The sequence below is a fragment of the Pholis gunnellus genome, assembly GCF_910591455.1.
Source record: "Pholis gunnellus genome assembly, chromosome: 16".
Taxonomy (NCBI): Eukaryota; Metazoa; Chordata; class Actinopteri; order Perciformes; family Pholidae; genus Pholis; species Pholis gunnellus.
In genome coordinates this window covers 9,862,140-9,876,716 of record NC_136543.1, presented here as the reverse complement: position 1 = coordinate 9,876,716, position 14,577 = coordinate 9,862,140, and the positions used below count along the sequence as shown (strand labels likewise).

The window sequence follows — 14,577 nt, the reverse complement described above, 5'->3', positions numbered from 1 at the left end:
AGCTTTGGCTGTATCTGCAACACCAATCAGCAGCCGATTTCAGTGTATTGGTTGACCACAAATCCCGGATGTCACACTGTCAGTCTTTGCTATCGGTGTCTTTAACAGCAACTTTAAATCATGGGAAACCTACATATAAAGTAAAAAAGTAAATAGCAGAAGACATGCACATGCAGTAGGTCCTTGTCGATTGAAATAGTTTTAGCACTGATGAGTGAAAGAATAACTATGCTGTGCTCACATGTGACACAGATGGTCAGCTGGCAATTTGGTTATCAAGTGTAGAATGATTAAAGCTGACAAAGTCCTGTTAAAGATTACATTTTAAAAGAACATCAAAAATAAGGAAATTCCAAATTTGATGTGCACAAAATACTCAAATGGGTTCAAATGTGTATTTTATTTTGAGGGGGGTTTCATTGCTGCATCTTCTTTCCAAATAAACGGATCAATTATATTTGCTAATTAGTATGTTGACAGGTGAGACAAACTTTCTTATAACCAATGGCATAGTTAATGTCTCTGCATAATAGTACATTTCAATGCAGTAATTCTGACTGCCATCTGCTGGCCGAGACTGCAACATAACATGTCATGAAATGTACAATACAGGCAATGAAAATCAGTGTCACAAAATACTGACATCTGCATTTTATCATTGATATGACCATTTTTTTCAGATCAAGACTTTGCTTCAAACCATTTTTTTTAAATAACACATCCCAACTGCAGATGAATACCACAGTGTTAATGATTATCGTTCTGTGTGTAATTTGCTTTAGGGTTTGTGCTTTGTATTTGCTTTGACTTCAATCAATGCACGTATCGAATATTTATATGAAATCGGGACCAAGAGTAAAAGTTTGCCTCTGCTTTGTTCGCGCTGCACTGTTTTGACCCTTACGAGTCACCATCGGCCGAGCAACACACGTGATCCAGTCAGTTGACAGGGCAAAACACGGCAGTTGATCAGAAAGACGAGGCGATATGGACCATCATCGGGTCGACAGGGTGGGCCTTCTGTCTCCCCTGGAGGAGTCCAGCGCTGAGATAAGTCGGGACAGCGGCATCGTGTCGCAAAGTGCGAGCAGCTTGTCCATGGTGAGCGAAATCCTCAGCAGCGGCACCGTGTCGCAGAGCCCCAGCTTTGGCGCAGCCGCCGACGTTATTCCTCAAAGCCCGAGTCTCAGCGAGGCAGCGGAACTCGGGACACCTGATCAGCAGTACCCGGAGCAGGACGACGAGGTCCTGAGACACACCGCCCTCAGCTACTCCTCGTACATCAAGGCGACGGCTGGAGAAGAGGTATGTGTGCACATGGTTTAGCTTCTTGTTTACGAAGGAACGTCAACGTTGCACACGCTTGTATCACTGCAGTGTGTATACTTGGGTAATTGATTGCTTCAGGTAACTAGCGGTGCAGGTATGGACCAACGACTGAACATGATTGGTTTCTGGGATGTGGAGACTTCATGACAGAGATGGGACAGAGTCAGTGTCTCTCAAATAAGTGTTAGGTTAAGTCTGTAGTCAAAACTGTGAAGTTCAGTACTACTCAGTCTGTGAAACTAGAGAGAGCTCGACTATGTCAATGAATACAAATAAGTAACCCAGATGATGTCATCGTGTTATCTCACTCAGATGGATATTTCCCTCCCTTTCTTGGTTGAATGCACAGCAAAGTCTTCCCGTGTAAATGTAATAATATGTGCTATCATGATTTCCTCCAGGTAACACGGTGTGATTGGATGCTGTCAGACTGATTTAAAAGTAAATCAGTTTTTTTAGGAAAAAGCTGATTTGATACACTTTGTTTAAGGACTTACAAGTCAAAAGTCAAAAGCGAAGTCACGAGAAATTGGAGTCACGACTCAAGACCGACTTACTTGAGTCCAAGTCATGTGACGTTCAAATAAAACTAATTAGGATGAACATAAATTGCCAAACTGACTGTGGGTTGATAACGATGCATGTCTTCAGCTTAAGGAGACAGTTGTCTCGTTTTTGTAGACTGACCACATTGCTGTCACTCTTGAGTTGTCAATAACTGGAAATGCGTGATACCTTGTTTTGGCCCTGTGGTCTCAATTTAAAGGCTTTTTATTGAATTCCAGCTGGATTCTGGTGTTACGGTGCACAGAAACTGTCACATAAGTCCAAAGCTGGCTCAGTTCATTTTGTGTATTTTCAGCAGCTGTGGTTTCTACATAGTTTTCGTGACTTTTCTTTTGAATGATTTCTCCTCTAGATACTGTGCTTGGACAAGAGCTTGGAAGAAATGCTGACGAGAGTAGATGAGTTTGTTGGAATGCTGGATATGGTAAGCCAAGTCAGACTGTGACACTGTTAAATCTTATGAATGCACTGTATCTCATTTTTGTTTAATATTATGCATATTTGTCTCTCACGTCCTTTTGTGTTTTTTTTCCCCGTTAGATCCGTAATGACACCTCCCAGATAGTGAATGAAAACCTACCTCAAATCCAGCAGAAGTCGGATGAAATGAGACAAATATACAGAAGAATTGATAAGTTAGAGGTAAGTGATGCTTTTCATTTGGCAAGATTGAACAATAATAAGGTCAATAATGCTACTTGAATAATACTACAAAAACATTTAGTTTGGTGTTTTTGTAATGCACACTAGATCAAGGATTCTGCAATGAATGAACCGTGAAACCTATGATGTAACTTAATGTAAACAGGATTTGTGTTTTAGTGATAATTGACTGAGAAAAATAGAAACGGATATTATGAATGAGATCATCTTCATTAGCTGAACATTTCCTCTTCCAGTAATGGAAGTGCAGTATGTTCCTGTTCTCAAATCCTAATGTTTCATACCCACTGAGGAACTAATGAGGTTACAATCCAAAACATAGTAATTGTAAGTTATGATGAAAGCTATTGTTCTCATACATACAGGGTTGTAACTTGTCCATTCATCAATTTATTGTATTATTATTTTTAATATTGGATTCTCCTTATTCTTTTTTAAATTCAATTATTTCAAATGTATTTTACGAGTTTACTAATCTGCCCTACTATTAAAAAAAAAAAGATCAAATTAAAGTTAAACTTTTTTGAGATTGTGAAAAATTGATTAAAAAGCCTGCATGGGCTTGTGGAACTATTAGTTTTATGTCGGTGTGATGTTGAATTGTCTTCAATGCAGTTTTTATCACGAATAATGCTGCACATAATCTCCGTTTGATCAGGTTGTTGATATATTAATATTATTGTGGTGTGGCTGCAGGCCTTTGTGAAGATGGTGGGGGCCAACGTCAATGCAATGGAGGAGCAGGTCACGCAGGCAGAGGGAGACCTAGGAACACTTCCAGGTGCTTTCAAGAAGATCCTCCGCACAATGAGTGTACCGGGCTTCTTAAACGTGAGCGCGCCTTCCATGTAGTTGAAATAACCAGTGGAACATGGTGTGAAACAGAGACCCTTTTCCAATAAACATTTAAAATCTACTCCAGGCAGTGCTATTGGATAATTAGGATTCATTTCTTGTCTCGTCACTCACAGAAACCGGCCAGCCCAAGGAGACCAGCGCCACATCAGCGTCAAGAGATCCCCAGCGTGTTCCAGACGGACGATTATTTCACATCCCAGCCGGAGCAGTGACACGCTAAAACGTTCAACACATCACGTGGTTCTAACCTCAGAGGCCTGTTGGGGTGAGACTGTAGAGACAACTTGTACTGCCATCCATTGCAAGAGGATCTATTGGTGCAGCGGCCTCAAACGAAGCAATAGCAGCCTTTTCTGAACAAGTCGCTGGAAGTGGAGTGTGGGAAGACTACATTTTTTTGAGTGTCATTTTCCTGGCAGTAAGAGCACTGAACTGTAGCAAAATGATTTTTAAAAGTGCCTAAATGGGTCCTATCTCTGTCAACAATGTCAGATGTCCGATTTGTGACAAGCCAGGAGGACAAAGTCATCCCACTTGCCAATATGACGCCGTAAACAAGGTACAACAGAATGATTTGTGAAGATCTTAAGATGTATTGCATTAAGAATTAACCCAGCTTTGTTTTTTTTATAAATTACATTCCTGTTACTGGTGTTTGTAAAAACGTGCACGCTGTTAATTAATTAATTAATCTGTATTTCTAATGTCTCATCTCTCTCCCCGAGCAATATGGTTCTCATCCAGTTCAGCATATAATGTCTTCCATTTTCAAAATATTTGCTTTGTTGCTAGCCTGAGTTACTGGCTATGGATGACAGCTGCCTCATTGACATGGGGCTACATATTTGATTGCACCTTTTCAATAAAAGCACACTATAGTTGAGTTGTTAGTGTTATAGTTCATGATGAAAGTTTGGGCCAGGCTTGGAGCCGTGATGGAGTTTTGTAACAATAACTGGAGGTTGCTTGGATCTGGTTCATGGGAGACGATGCCTATGAGTTGTTATTTGATTCTTTATTTGCCAAAATAGTTAGGAATAAAGATGTTTCATTTACAGGTTAAATTTGGTATGTGTTTTTTAATAACCATTAAAGACTAATTTGAGACAAGTTCAAATGGTTTGATTCTTTGAGCCCCGAGTTCAGTTTTTCAGGCAGATTTGCTTTTAGGCTGCATACAGATCCCGCCTCCTTTCCTGGGATTGACGGCCCTAACATCCAACCATCCATATCAGGCTCAGGGCGTTGAGCTTGTTGGAGATGGGACAAATAGGTGAGAAAAAGCTCCTTACAGACCAACAATATACATTAGACTTGGCCTTCATTGGTCAGCTGTAATCGACGTCATATCTCCGAGGAAGCGGGAATGGGGAGCTGACAAAGAAGCATTACTATATTTATTCAGGGCTTTGATGAGAACTATGGATTATGGTTGCTTGGTGTACGAAGCAGCAGCAAAAAGTAATCTCGTAACATGAGAGACTACAATACAGAGCCATAAGACTCAGTTTGGGAGCAGTCAAAACCACACCCATCAATGCATTGCTGGTGGAATCCAGATAACTGGCATTACATCTGAGGAGAACTAAGACTTAACGTAAATAAAGCACCGACTGTCCTGTACAATTGTTGGGAGTACTCGACATTCTCTGGTAAAAGCTTTGGATGGGAAACATTTCAAATGAGATATTATACGACATAGTCCAGCAGCACAACCCAAGGTAAATCTACAGATATTAGAAGAGAGAAGAGAATGGACTGAGTGGAATGTTCACATCGAATACTTGGTTCAAGATTACCTGAAGAAAAGCTATTGTAGTTATCTAAATATTTTTACAGATGGATTGGAGTACATACATTCCAGAGTTCAACAAAGGAATTGTTAAAATAATTAGTGTACACAGCAGAACTAAGCAGTGATCCTCAGTCTTCAGTGGGTGGAGGAGGTTAAACCAATGAAAGTAGCTGCAATACAAAGTTTACAATCCGGGGAAACCGTACGAGAGGATCTTTTAACTGAAGTTTATATGTCTGAACTTCCATCATTTAGGAATAGATGTGCATTTCTGTTGGGTACCGGCTCATGTTGGAATAGAGGGAAGTGATGTTGCAGAGCAACTTGCCAAAAGCGCATTAAACAAAAATGATATTGTAGAAATTTGTTTTGGGAAGTCAGAAGCAAAATTAGTAATACAGCACAGAATAATGACATCTTGGCAGGAAATTTGGAATACTGACAATAAGGGTAGAAATTAGAACAAAATTCAGACGTCAGTCAGAAGTGATGGAAGTAAATGTAGAAAAGAAGGTGTTGGAAAGAGAAAGACTGAAGGGCAGTGTGGTCGCTTTAGGAAGAGCATCAAAGGACTGTTAGAGACAGGAGACAAACAAGTTCAGGTTAAAAGGGTTTTATTTAAATGTTTTGAATGGAACGGGTTTAATATCCAAAATATAACTTCTGTATGAAGTCTTTTTTTTCTTTTAATTTATTTAATTTATAATAATATTATTGTGTTTAAATAACACAATAATATTGTGCAATACAAACAATTATTCTATCGGTATATATAATATTTTAGTTATTGTGGATCTTTTAATTTTTTACTTTACTGTTTTATTTATAATACTTACTTTTGATATTGTTTTTTTCACTATGCCTCTTGTTTGTACTACACTGTATGCTGCTGTATTCCTGTACATTTACCCGCTGCGGGACTAATAAAGGATTATCTTATTTTATTTTAACACTTGTCATAAAGTCCTGATGCTACACACCCCGGTACACTAGGTGGCGCCATGCAGTTTAAACGTTGGTTTGTAGTCCGCCAATAAGCTGAAAACAATGAGAGGAAGCGGGAACTCCAGCAGCCTCGATTGGATCCATCTTCATGCAGCGGATTGAAAAAGTAAACTGAAACTTACGGACACGGTAAAAAAAATACTGTTTAAGTAAAGCTTCCCGACAACAAGTTCTGATAACATGTTTTTGTTAAGACGAGTACAACGAAGATAGAATAGCAGATCTGTGCGCTAACGTTAGCAATGATGTATTTGTAACGCTTCGCCATGCTCAACAGTGGACACGTTTTGGGGGTTAGTTTTTAGTTTGACAGTGGCTGTAGAAGCTAAACCCCTAAAGGCCCAGGCTATCTCGGTAGTACGTTAATTTTTGATGCACCCGAATCTGTTTCTAATCTTTATCGAGCGCCCTGTTGATATTAAAATGGACGTGACTTTGGCCAAATGTTTACTTCCGTAACCTCGAGATGTTCTGACCAGTTTAAATCTGTTGTATCGTTGCAACCGATGAAGAAATAAATGTTAAAGAAGGTCAAACGTTTCTCCTGATGTTTATTCGCAGCTATATCCCTCAGCAGGAAGGACGGCTCATATAAATGTAACTAACTTATATGTCAAACCACTTTTTGTTCAAGTTGAGGTTTGATCTGACTAACTATAGGTTCGCTCGCGATGAACAGCGCCTCGCCTGTGAAGTAGACGAGAGCAGGAGGCGGCAGCAGGGGGCGTTGAAACTGCTGTCAAGTCGGACAGTTTTCAGCCTTCAAAGAATAAACAGGAAGTCACAGAAACGGATACTTCCTGTTAGATCTGTAGGCTACTTGTAGTTTGCAGACTTCGTTTGGATTTATTCATGTGTGTTTGTAAATGTATATTTATGTGAAAATGTGCGTGTATTGTATGTTATCTTTTGTTCTTTTTATGTCTGCCTGTGAAACACTTTGTCGCTCGTTCTGATATGTTTTATAAATAAGCTTTATTATTATCCATCACACAATATATGTTTTTAGATTAAACCTTCGTCGTATAACAAGCGACTAATAGCCAACAATCGAGCATTAAATATTACAATTATACAGTAAATTAGGATTTTCTACAAAACGTGGTGTTTGTTGTCAAATCTAAGAGCCAACCAGCTCTTTGATCCGGAGACAGCCAAGCGTTTCCCATCATGCATTGGGTCATGCAGTCAGTGGAGAGCAACTCTAACGAGCCTATTCTCAAGTCCTGGGACCACCATCACCACCTCTGTCCAAATCTCTTAGTGTTTCTCATCATCCCACAGTTTTGTATTAATTTTCTGATGTCTATTCAACGCAATTGAAAGTAATTGTACCGAAATTCACATTGAGTTGTTGGTCTTACATACAGTCGTAGAGTGCTAAATGTAGGGTCACGTGAGACTCTGAGGTTTGGTGGATTCTCATTAACCTGCAGCAGAATAGCTTTTTCCTGGCTCTCTTTTATGAATACATCCTATCAAATTGGGCCAAGACTTTAGTCTGAGCTTTGCTCTATCGTCAGCGATGCCATGAATGTGTAACTAGGATAACTCTTTTCCTTATGCAACACAGGGTTGCACACAAAATACAGTTGCAGCCCATTTGCTACACATGGAAAACAAAACAAAAACAGTTGTGCATTCTTTTTTGAACTCAGGAGGAATGCAAACAGCAGAGTGACATATTTTACCAACTAGGGAACGCTAGTATCAGACAAATACTATGAAGTTAAACTCAGTTTAAACTGATAAATAAATACAGAATGGCTGACAAAAAGATTGCAGACTGTGAATGCGTAAATTAATAGGCTTATAATATCACCGTCCCATCTGGGGCACAGGTTGATCATACTATAATTACATGTCTACAAATAGTATAATACTGTTGGTGTAGCCTAATCTTTATCAAGTTTGAATGTCAATGTTATGAATGAAGTTTCCTACCTCCCAAAGTCTGTTTCACACCGCCGGGGTTGCAGCTGAAAGAATATGGCAAAAAAATTGCCATACATGCCTTAAGTAATAACGATCCACGTACCGAGCTTTGATTGGTCAGTAGGCGGTGCTTTTACACGAGTTGATCTCTTATCTTGATGATCGTCTCACGGTCTGCTCCCCACAAATTAATCATAATAATAATAATTAATCCGATCTCTAAGCTTCTTTCCCCGATGTTGTGTCTACATGAGTTCAGTGAATAGTCTGCAGCCTACTGCAACTTTGACGAGACTCTTCTCTTTTTTACAGATCCAAAGCTTCACAGATGGCCTGCGAGAAAGAAATATGGCAAAAGATTGGAGAGAGCTTTGTCCAAGAATATTACAACCAGTTTGACAATACCAACAGGACAACTCTGGGAAACCTATATGTAAGTTTTTAGTGTCCATTTAATGGTTGCCTGTTTTGATATACACGTGGTGTCAACACTAACAAACCAAATGTCATCACACTTGATAACCACAGTTGTAAAAACAACATTCATGGTAAAAATATATATGTATATATTTTTTTATTTGTGTGCATGTGTTTAATGTAAATAAAGGACTGCATTAGCTTGAAACCTCACTCGTGGATGTACTGATATGTTGCACGTCAGGGAGCCACAGTGTGTGGACCTTTTTTATTTCTATCAACATTGCCGTCTTGTTTTTGGTCACGTGCCTTCAGTGTTTTTTTGGATGTGAGCGTCCGCTCTACATTGCTTTTCATGTACTTAATGTTAACATGCTTTTTTCTTCTTAGAGTGCTGATGCCTGTTTGACGTGGGAGGGTTCCGTTTTTCCGGGGAAAGAAGCCATTTCTGGCAAATTAGCAGTAAGTATCTCTTCTTACTCTGTTTATATTTATCACAATCCACAATATATTTGTTTTTAAAGTACTACAGGTTAGTAGTAACAGAATAAAGTAGCAGAGCCGTGTGTGTTTTATGGTACATTTTATTAATAAATGCTGTTGTTTCCAATCCACAGAGTTTGCCATTTAAGTCTATTAAGCACATTATCACAGAACAAGACTTCCAACCCACTATAGACAGTTCTATCTTCATCATGGTGTTTGGACAGTTGAAGGTAAGCTGGAACATTTTAGCACAAACTCAGTCTGGCTCTCTTTGGGTTACCTGGCTTCATTGAGGGTAACTGCTTAGCTGGTTATCAACGGGCTGTCCTTGCTAATTGTCTCAAAACATTTTTACTTTGAATATTACATGTATGATAACAAAACATTTTTAAATACACCCTGTGTGATGTATGAATAGTACATTTCTGCTTTAGCTTGCATCACAACTTAAGTAATCATTGTGCTAACGGATGCTTTCTCTGCAACAGGTAGATGATGATCCACCACTGGCCTTTCATCAGGTGTTTATGCTGAAGAGCATGCCGCCCACATGGGTCTGCACAAATGATGTGTTCCGGTTGGGGATACACAACATACCAACGTAGCAATCTGATTTTTATTGGTTAACACTCATAGAAATCCGGCACAGAATTCATACAATGGTTAAACTGTCATTGAAAATACAAGGGATTATATGCAATAGTCCCTCCGTGTTTACAATAAGCATGCTAATTGTATTAAATGTCAAATTGCATTCCTGATAAAGAATAAAAGAGTTTCTGTCTGAACATCTGGCTGTATTTTCTTGTTTTACTCATTGTGTCCATGACAAAGACTGCAGTATGATGAAGGGTAGTGAGTGGGTGTCAGCAGAGTCTAGTTTAGTCATGAGGGGGACTTCTACCATTTGACTATGTAACGTGAGATTGTGAGGTTTTTTTAATATAGCAGGCCTAGTGTATGAGCACTAGAGGCGCTGCACCTCTGTGTGGTTTAAAGGGTTTAACCAACAAAGCTACCGCTACACACACACGCACACAATGACATGAGACAGACTACAAGCTGGAAAAAACGAATTCTCAACACCGAGACTTCCTGAGACTTCTCCCCGGGAAATGGACGTGATGAATTTAGATTTACGATCTGATAACCTTCAAGAGTCGGTAAGCTGTTTCAATACACTAACGTGACTGTGGTAGAGGATACGTAACGCTAGATAACGAGTTAACTTACATGGAGGCGTGTTAGCTTTGAGGTAAAGACTTAACTAACTAAACGTTACATGCGTTTCAAGTTGGTACAGATAAATAACAAACATTTGAGCTGTTGTTAAATGTGGCCTTGTATGCGCATGTGACGTTAAGCTAGCTAGCCTAACTGTCAGTGACGACGTTGGCGGATGCAGTTGAGAAAATAAAATACAAAATAAACATGTTAAATTGGGTTAAGCAGTTGATATAAAGTGACGAAATAGAAACGCTAGCAATTATAATTACTTCTCTAAATAAATAAAAACGAACTTATATTCGGCATGTCCCTTGTTTTGGATGTTTACTTTTAGATTTTAATACAATTTGAAGGAAAAAGTCCGTTGAGACACACGATAAAGTACCAATAATGTGTGAAATGATGTGTACGTATACTGTGTCGTGGCTCTTTGTAGAATGGCTTCAAAGATAAAGACCCAGAATGCCCAAATGTCTCCGAGAAAGAGGAGGAACCTCTGCTCCGAGAGAACCCCAGACGGTTCGTCGTGTTCCCCATCCAGTACCCCGAGATCTGGAAGATGTACAAGCAGGCACAGGCCTCGTTCTGGACGGTGGAGGAGGTGGGTACCAGCTGTTCTGCACCAGGAAATATGGTTATTTTAGTGTTTATTCAGTTAGTTTAAAGGGGAAGTTGTACTGCCCAAATGTACCACGATGAGAACACAAAAACACTTAACAGTTTCATTCTATTTGAGGTCGAATAAATACTAATGAAGTAACAAAATAAGAGTATGCCCTCCACAAAAACACCAACAAAACTAAAAGAAACACGGAGTCATCCACCTCACCAACCTGAACAATCTATGAGACAGACCGGTGCACTGTTGATGTTGTCTTTCAGGTTGATCTGTCCAAAGACTTGCCACACTGGGATCGTTTGAAACCTGAGGAGAAACACTTCATCTCCCATGTCCTGGCCTTCTTTGCTGCAAGTGACGGCATCGTCAATGAGAACCTGGTGAGAGATTTCACTCGGCTGTAACAGATGTTTTTTGGAGATTGTGTGCAATAAAAGAGAAGGAACTCGGCCACTAATGGATTGAGATCAGATGATAGTTTATAATAGAATAATGTGCCGGGGTACTTTTGTACTGATGTTTCCGTCTCATCTGACAGGTGCAGAGGTTCTACCAGGAGGTCCAGGTCCCTGAAGCTCGCTCGTTCTACAGCTTTCAGATCCTCATAGAAACTGTTCATTCAGAGATGTACAGCATGCTCATCAACACTTATATCAGGGAACTGAAAGAGAGGTTAGTTTTTCTTCTCTCTTCGGTCAAGTCCTCATTTCTGATGCTCAGTGGCACTGGTTAGATGGTAAAGATTGTGTCCCTCGGTGCCTTTAGAGCAAGTGCAGAACCATACTCTGACAAGTTCTCCCTATATATCTAATTTGATGAAAATTCAATGTACCTACAGACGAGGAAGGCAACAATTTCATCAACAGGCTATTCATAAAAAGTATTTTAACTCCATCTTTTATTGTTTTACAATATGCATTTTGTTTTACACGTTCAAATTCAATTCACTGTGTGGTCTCAAAAAAAACAAAAAAGGCAACAGTCTTTTCCTAGTTAGACAACTGTATTTGTTATGCTGGTGCTAAATGTCTATAGCTAAAGAAGGTCATTTTGTATTAATTATGTGTTTCAGGGACCATTTATTCAATGCCATTCAGACGATGCCTTGTGTGAAACGAAAAGCAGACTGGGCCCTCCACTGGATAAATGACAGCAAATCCACATTTGGTGAGGAAGATTTTAGCGACTCCTATAAATGAAAAACCTGTTAAGAGGCTAAGTAGGCTCTTAACTGTGTTCACACAATCCATACCAAGTCCAGATGCGTTTTTATGTAAATTCTTAAAACAAAAGGAATTACAAGCACTAATTGAACTAGACGGTCAACAGAAAATATCGGAGCCTAGCTCACCATCTTTGTCTGTATCCCGCCGTTTAAGTGAGCAGATTCATAAAGTGAAACCACACCCCTGTGCCAATTACCTGAAGTGATCGTAACCAAAAGAACGTGTGCAGAGATGCAACATCCAAACATATTTTAAATCACATGATGATGAGAAACGCTAACCCAGAGGAGCCTTCCATTATCTGTTCTTAATAGTCGTTTTGACACTTTTTGCCCTCAGGGGAGCGGATTGTGGCTTTCGCGGCAGTGGAGGGCATCTTCTTCTCTGGCTCATTCGCTGCCATCTATTGGCTCAAGAAGAGAGGATTAATGCCCGGCCTTACCTACTCCAACGAGCTGATTAGCAGGGACGAGGTGAGATGAATTCACAAACAAACAAAAAACACCTGTAGTTTAATCTGTCAAAAGGACCAACAATTTTGACTGCAGCTGGAATAAATTACAGTGGTGTGCAAACTGGGGATTAGGACTTAAATTGGATCTCTGGCTACAAATCAGAGCCAGTTCATTGGGGAACTTTAAGTTATCCGTGACATCCTGCAGCACATTAGATAATACACCATATCAATCTTGAAAGTCATTGCTCTTGCATAACACTAAGGTAGCTATTATGTTGGGACACCTTTGTTTGACACACCTGTGTAGAGGTTAGGCTGTGTTTTGTATTAACCCTGACATATATATATATATATATATATATATATATATATATTGATGTGTTTCCTAGGGCCTGCACTGTAACTTTGCCTGCCTGCTGTACAGCTACCTGGTGAATAAACCATCAGAGGACCGGGTGAAGGACATCATCACCAAAGCTGTTAGCATTGAGCAGGTGAGCTAATGTTGGATTGAATATGCTTAACTCTACACGACACATTATACATTTTTGCATGGTTATTATTTTACTTTGTATATATCGACTCCCATTGCAATAATAGACCAAAAGACCAAAATCTTGATAACTCATAGCAGTTCTGTTCATAAACACGTCATGTTTGTTGTTGCAGGAGTTTTTGACAGAGGCCTTGCCAGTGGATCTCATCGGAATCAACTGTTGTCTGATGAAGCAGTACATCGAGTATGTAGCCGACCGGCTTCTCGCTGACCTCGGACTGGCAAAGGTTATTATCATATAATAGAAATAATGAAAGCAGAATGGTCATTACTCATTGAACCCCTTTATACTGCTGTAGCTGTTATGTTTTATATAATTTTTGACAAAAGAAACACTTTATTAATAGTTGTTAATGAATTGTATTTTCTGTTTGCTGTAAGTGTGAAATCTAAGTAATCTTTTCTTCTCTTCTTTAATCAAAGGTATACCAAGCTGAAAATCCATTTGACTTCATGGAGTCCATTTCACTCGAGGGGAAAACCAACTTCTTTGAGAAACGAGTAGCAGAGTATCAGAGATTTGGGGTGATGTCGAGCATGAAAGACTGTGAATTCACTCTGGATGCAGACTTCTGAAATGGAGACGACATACTGTTACACAATATTTAGATCTATTTATTTACTTTGAGCAGTTACTGACAAAAGTGTCTTTACAATACTATCACAGTATTACAATGGACAAATGAATGGTTGACAGGTTAATGCTTTTAAAGGGATTGAGAATTAAGCCTGGAGTTAATTAGCAGCCAGTTTGCAAAGTGAAACGGAGGAAACAAATGGATCCTTCAACCACTTCCCATGGCTGTTTTTCTTTTTACTGTTACAATGCAGATATGTAAATAACATAAAACACAAGTTTTGGTTAAATATAAATATCTTGATTCTTCTGTACCTAATTGGGTATTTGAAGATGGTTAAAGTGGCAATCTCAAAGATTTTTTTATTTAAATAAATGTCTATGCTATACACACAATGGTGATTGAAAAAAAATGCTGTTCTGTTTAATTTTATTGTACACACAAAAAATAGAAAAATCTCAAATAGAAATTTTAAATCAAGCAAGACTGAAATCTTAAGGATTGCCACTTTAATATCTACACTATATTTTATCAAGTCTGCAGCTCTGGCAATGGATTGTTTTGTCATTTTTTATGTACATTAAAAATGTTTTTACCGTAATTAAATAGTATTTGTGATGAATTATTGCTTGTTATAGATATTGTTTGTATTTACAAACGTTGGTGACTTAATTCAGTTATACACACGGTGTTATTACACGGTTTAGGTCTGATTTAATCCACGAAACTGGCTGATATTGTCGACTTTCAATCTGTAAGAATAAATCAGTGGTTTATAGACTGTTGTAAATTCTAGTTTTGTTGTGATTCTCCCAGCAGTCAGATCCGATTAGCCACTCCTCCGTTAGCATTCGGACGC

General features: G+C 39.0%; 3 protein-coding genes across 3 annotated transcripts; all 3 read left to right on the top strand.

Moving 5' to 3' along the window:
- The first annotated feature begins 956 nt into the window (after positions 1-956).
- bloc1s4 (biogenesis of lysosomal organelles complex-1, subunit 4, cappuccino) lies at positions 957-4,521 on the top strand. The gene is made up of 5 exons (XM_079175480.1): positions 957-1,305; positions 2,249-2,320; positions 2,437-2,538; positions 3,256-3,390; positions 3,531-4,521. Exons 1-5 carry the CDS (start codon positions 988-990, stop codon positions 3,627-3,629), a joined length of 726 nt encoding a protein of 241 aa, XP_079031606.1. The 5' UTR covers positions 957-987; the 3' UTR covers positions 3,630-4,521.
- A 1,718-nt stretch (positions 4,522-6,239) lies between these two features.
- LOC306708076 (nuclear transport factor 2-like) lies at positions 6,240-9,836 on the top strand. The gene is made up of 5 exons (XM_079175769.1): positions 6,240-6,346; positions 8,465-8,585; positions 8,960-9,031; positions 9,187-9,285; positions 9,544-9,836. The coding sequence occupies exons 2-5, from the start codon at positions 8,481-8,483 to the stop codon at positions 9,658-9,660; spliced, it is 393 nt and encodes a 130-aa protein (XP_079031895.1). The 5' UTR covers positions 6,240-6,346; positions 8,465-8,480; the 3' UTR covers positions 9,661-9,836.
- A 238-nt stretch (positions 9,837-10,074) lies between these two features.
- rrm2b (ribonucleotide reductase M2 b) lies at positions 10,075-14,430 on the top strand. Its single transcript, XM_079175463.1, has 9 exons — positions 10,075-10,218; positions 10,719-10,883; positions 11,165-11,281; positions 11,440-11,573; positions 11,974-12,068; positions 12,467-12,600; positions 12,974-13,078; positions 13,254-13,367; positions 13,564-14,430. Exons 1-9 carry the CDS (start codon positions 10,171-10,173, stop codon positions 13,714-13,716), a joined length of 1,065 nt encoding a protein of 354 aa, XP_079031589.1. The 5' UTR covers positions 10,075-10,170; the 3' UTR covers positions 13,717-14,430.
- Positions 14,431-14,577: the final 147 nt, after the last annotated feature.

Excerpts from the sequence above, each read along its gene's own strand:
- LOC306708076 (XM_079175769.1), top strand. The coding sequence starts at position 8,481 with ATGGCCTGCGAGAAAGAAATATGGCAAAAGATTGGAGAGAGCTTTGTC. Across the intron at positions 8,586-8,959 it reads CAACTCTGGGAAACCTATAT|AGTGCTGATGCCTGTTTGAC; the intron begins GTAAGTTTTTAG and ends TTTTCTTCTTAG. Across the intron at positions 9,032-9,186 it reads CCATTTCTGGCAAATTAGCA|AGTTTGCCATTTAAGTCTAT; the intron begins GTAAGTATCTCT and ends TCCAATCCACAG.
- bloc1s4 (XM_079175480.1), top strand. The coding sequence starts at position 988 with ATGGACCATCATCGGGTCGACAGGGTGGGCCTTCTGTCTCCCCTGGAG. Across the intron at positions 1,306-2,248 it reads AGGCGACGGCTGGAGAAGAG|ATACTGTGCTTGGACAAGAG; the intron begins GTATGTGTGCAC and ends TTTCTCCTCTAG. Across the intron at positions 3,391-3,530 it reads GTGTACCGGGCTTCTTAAAC|AAACCGGCCAGCCCAAGGAG; the intron begins GTGAGCGCGCCT and ends CGTCACTCACAG.
- rrm2b (XM_079175463.1), top strand. The coding sequence starts at position 10,171 with ATGGACGTGATGAATTTAGATTTACGATCTGATAACCTTCAAGAGTCG. Across the intron at positions 12,069-12,466 it reads TGACAGCAAATCCACATTTG|GGGAGCGGATTGTGGCTTTC; the intron begins GTGAGGAAGATT and ends TTTTGCCCTCAG. Across the intron at positions 13,079-13,253 it reads AAGCTGTTAGCATTGAGCAG|GAGTTTTTGACAGAGGCCTT; the intron begins GTGAGCTAATGT and ends TTGTTGTTGCAG.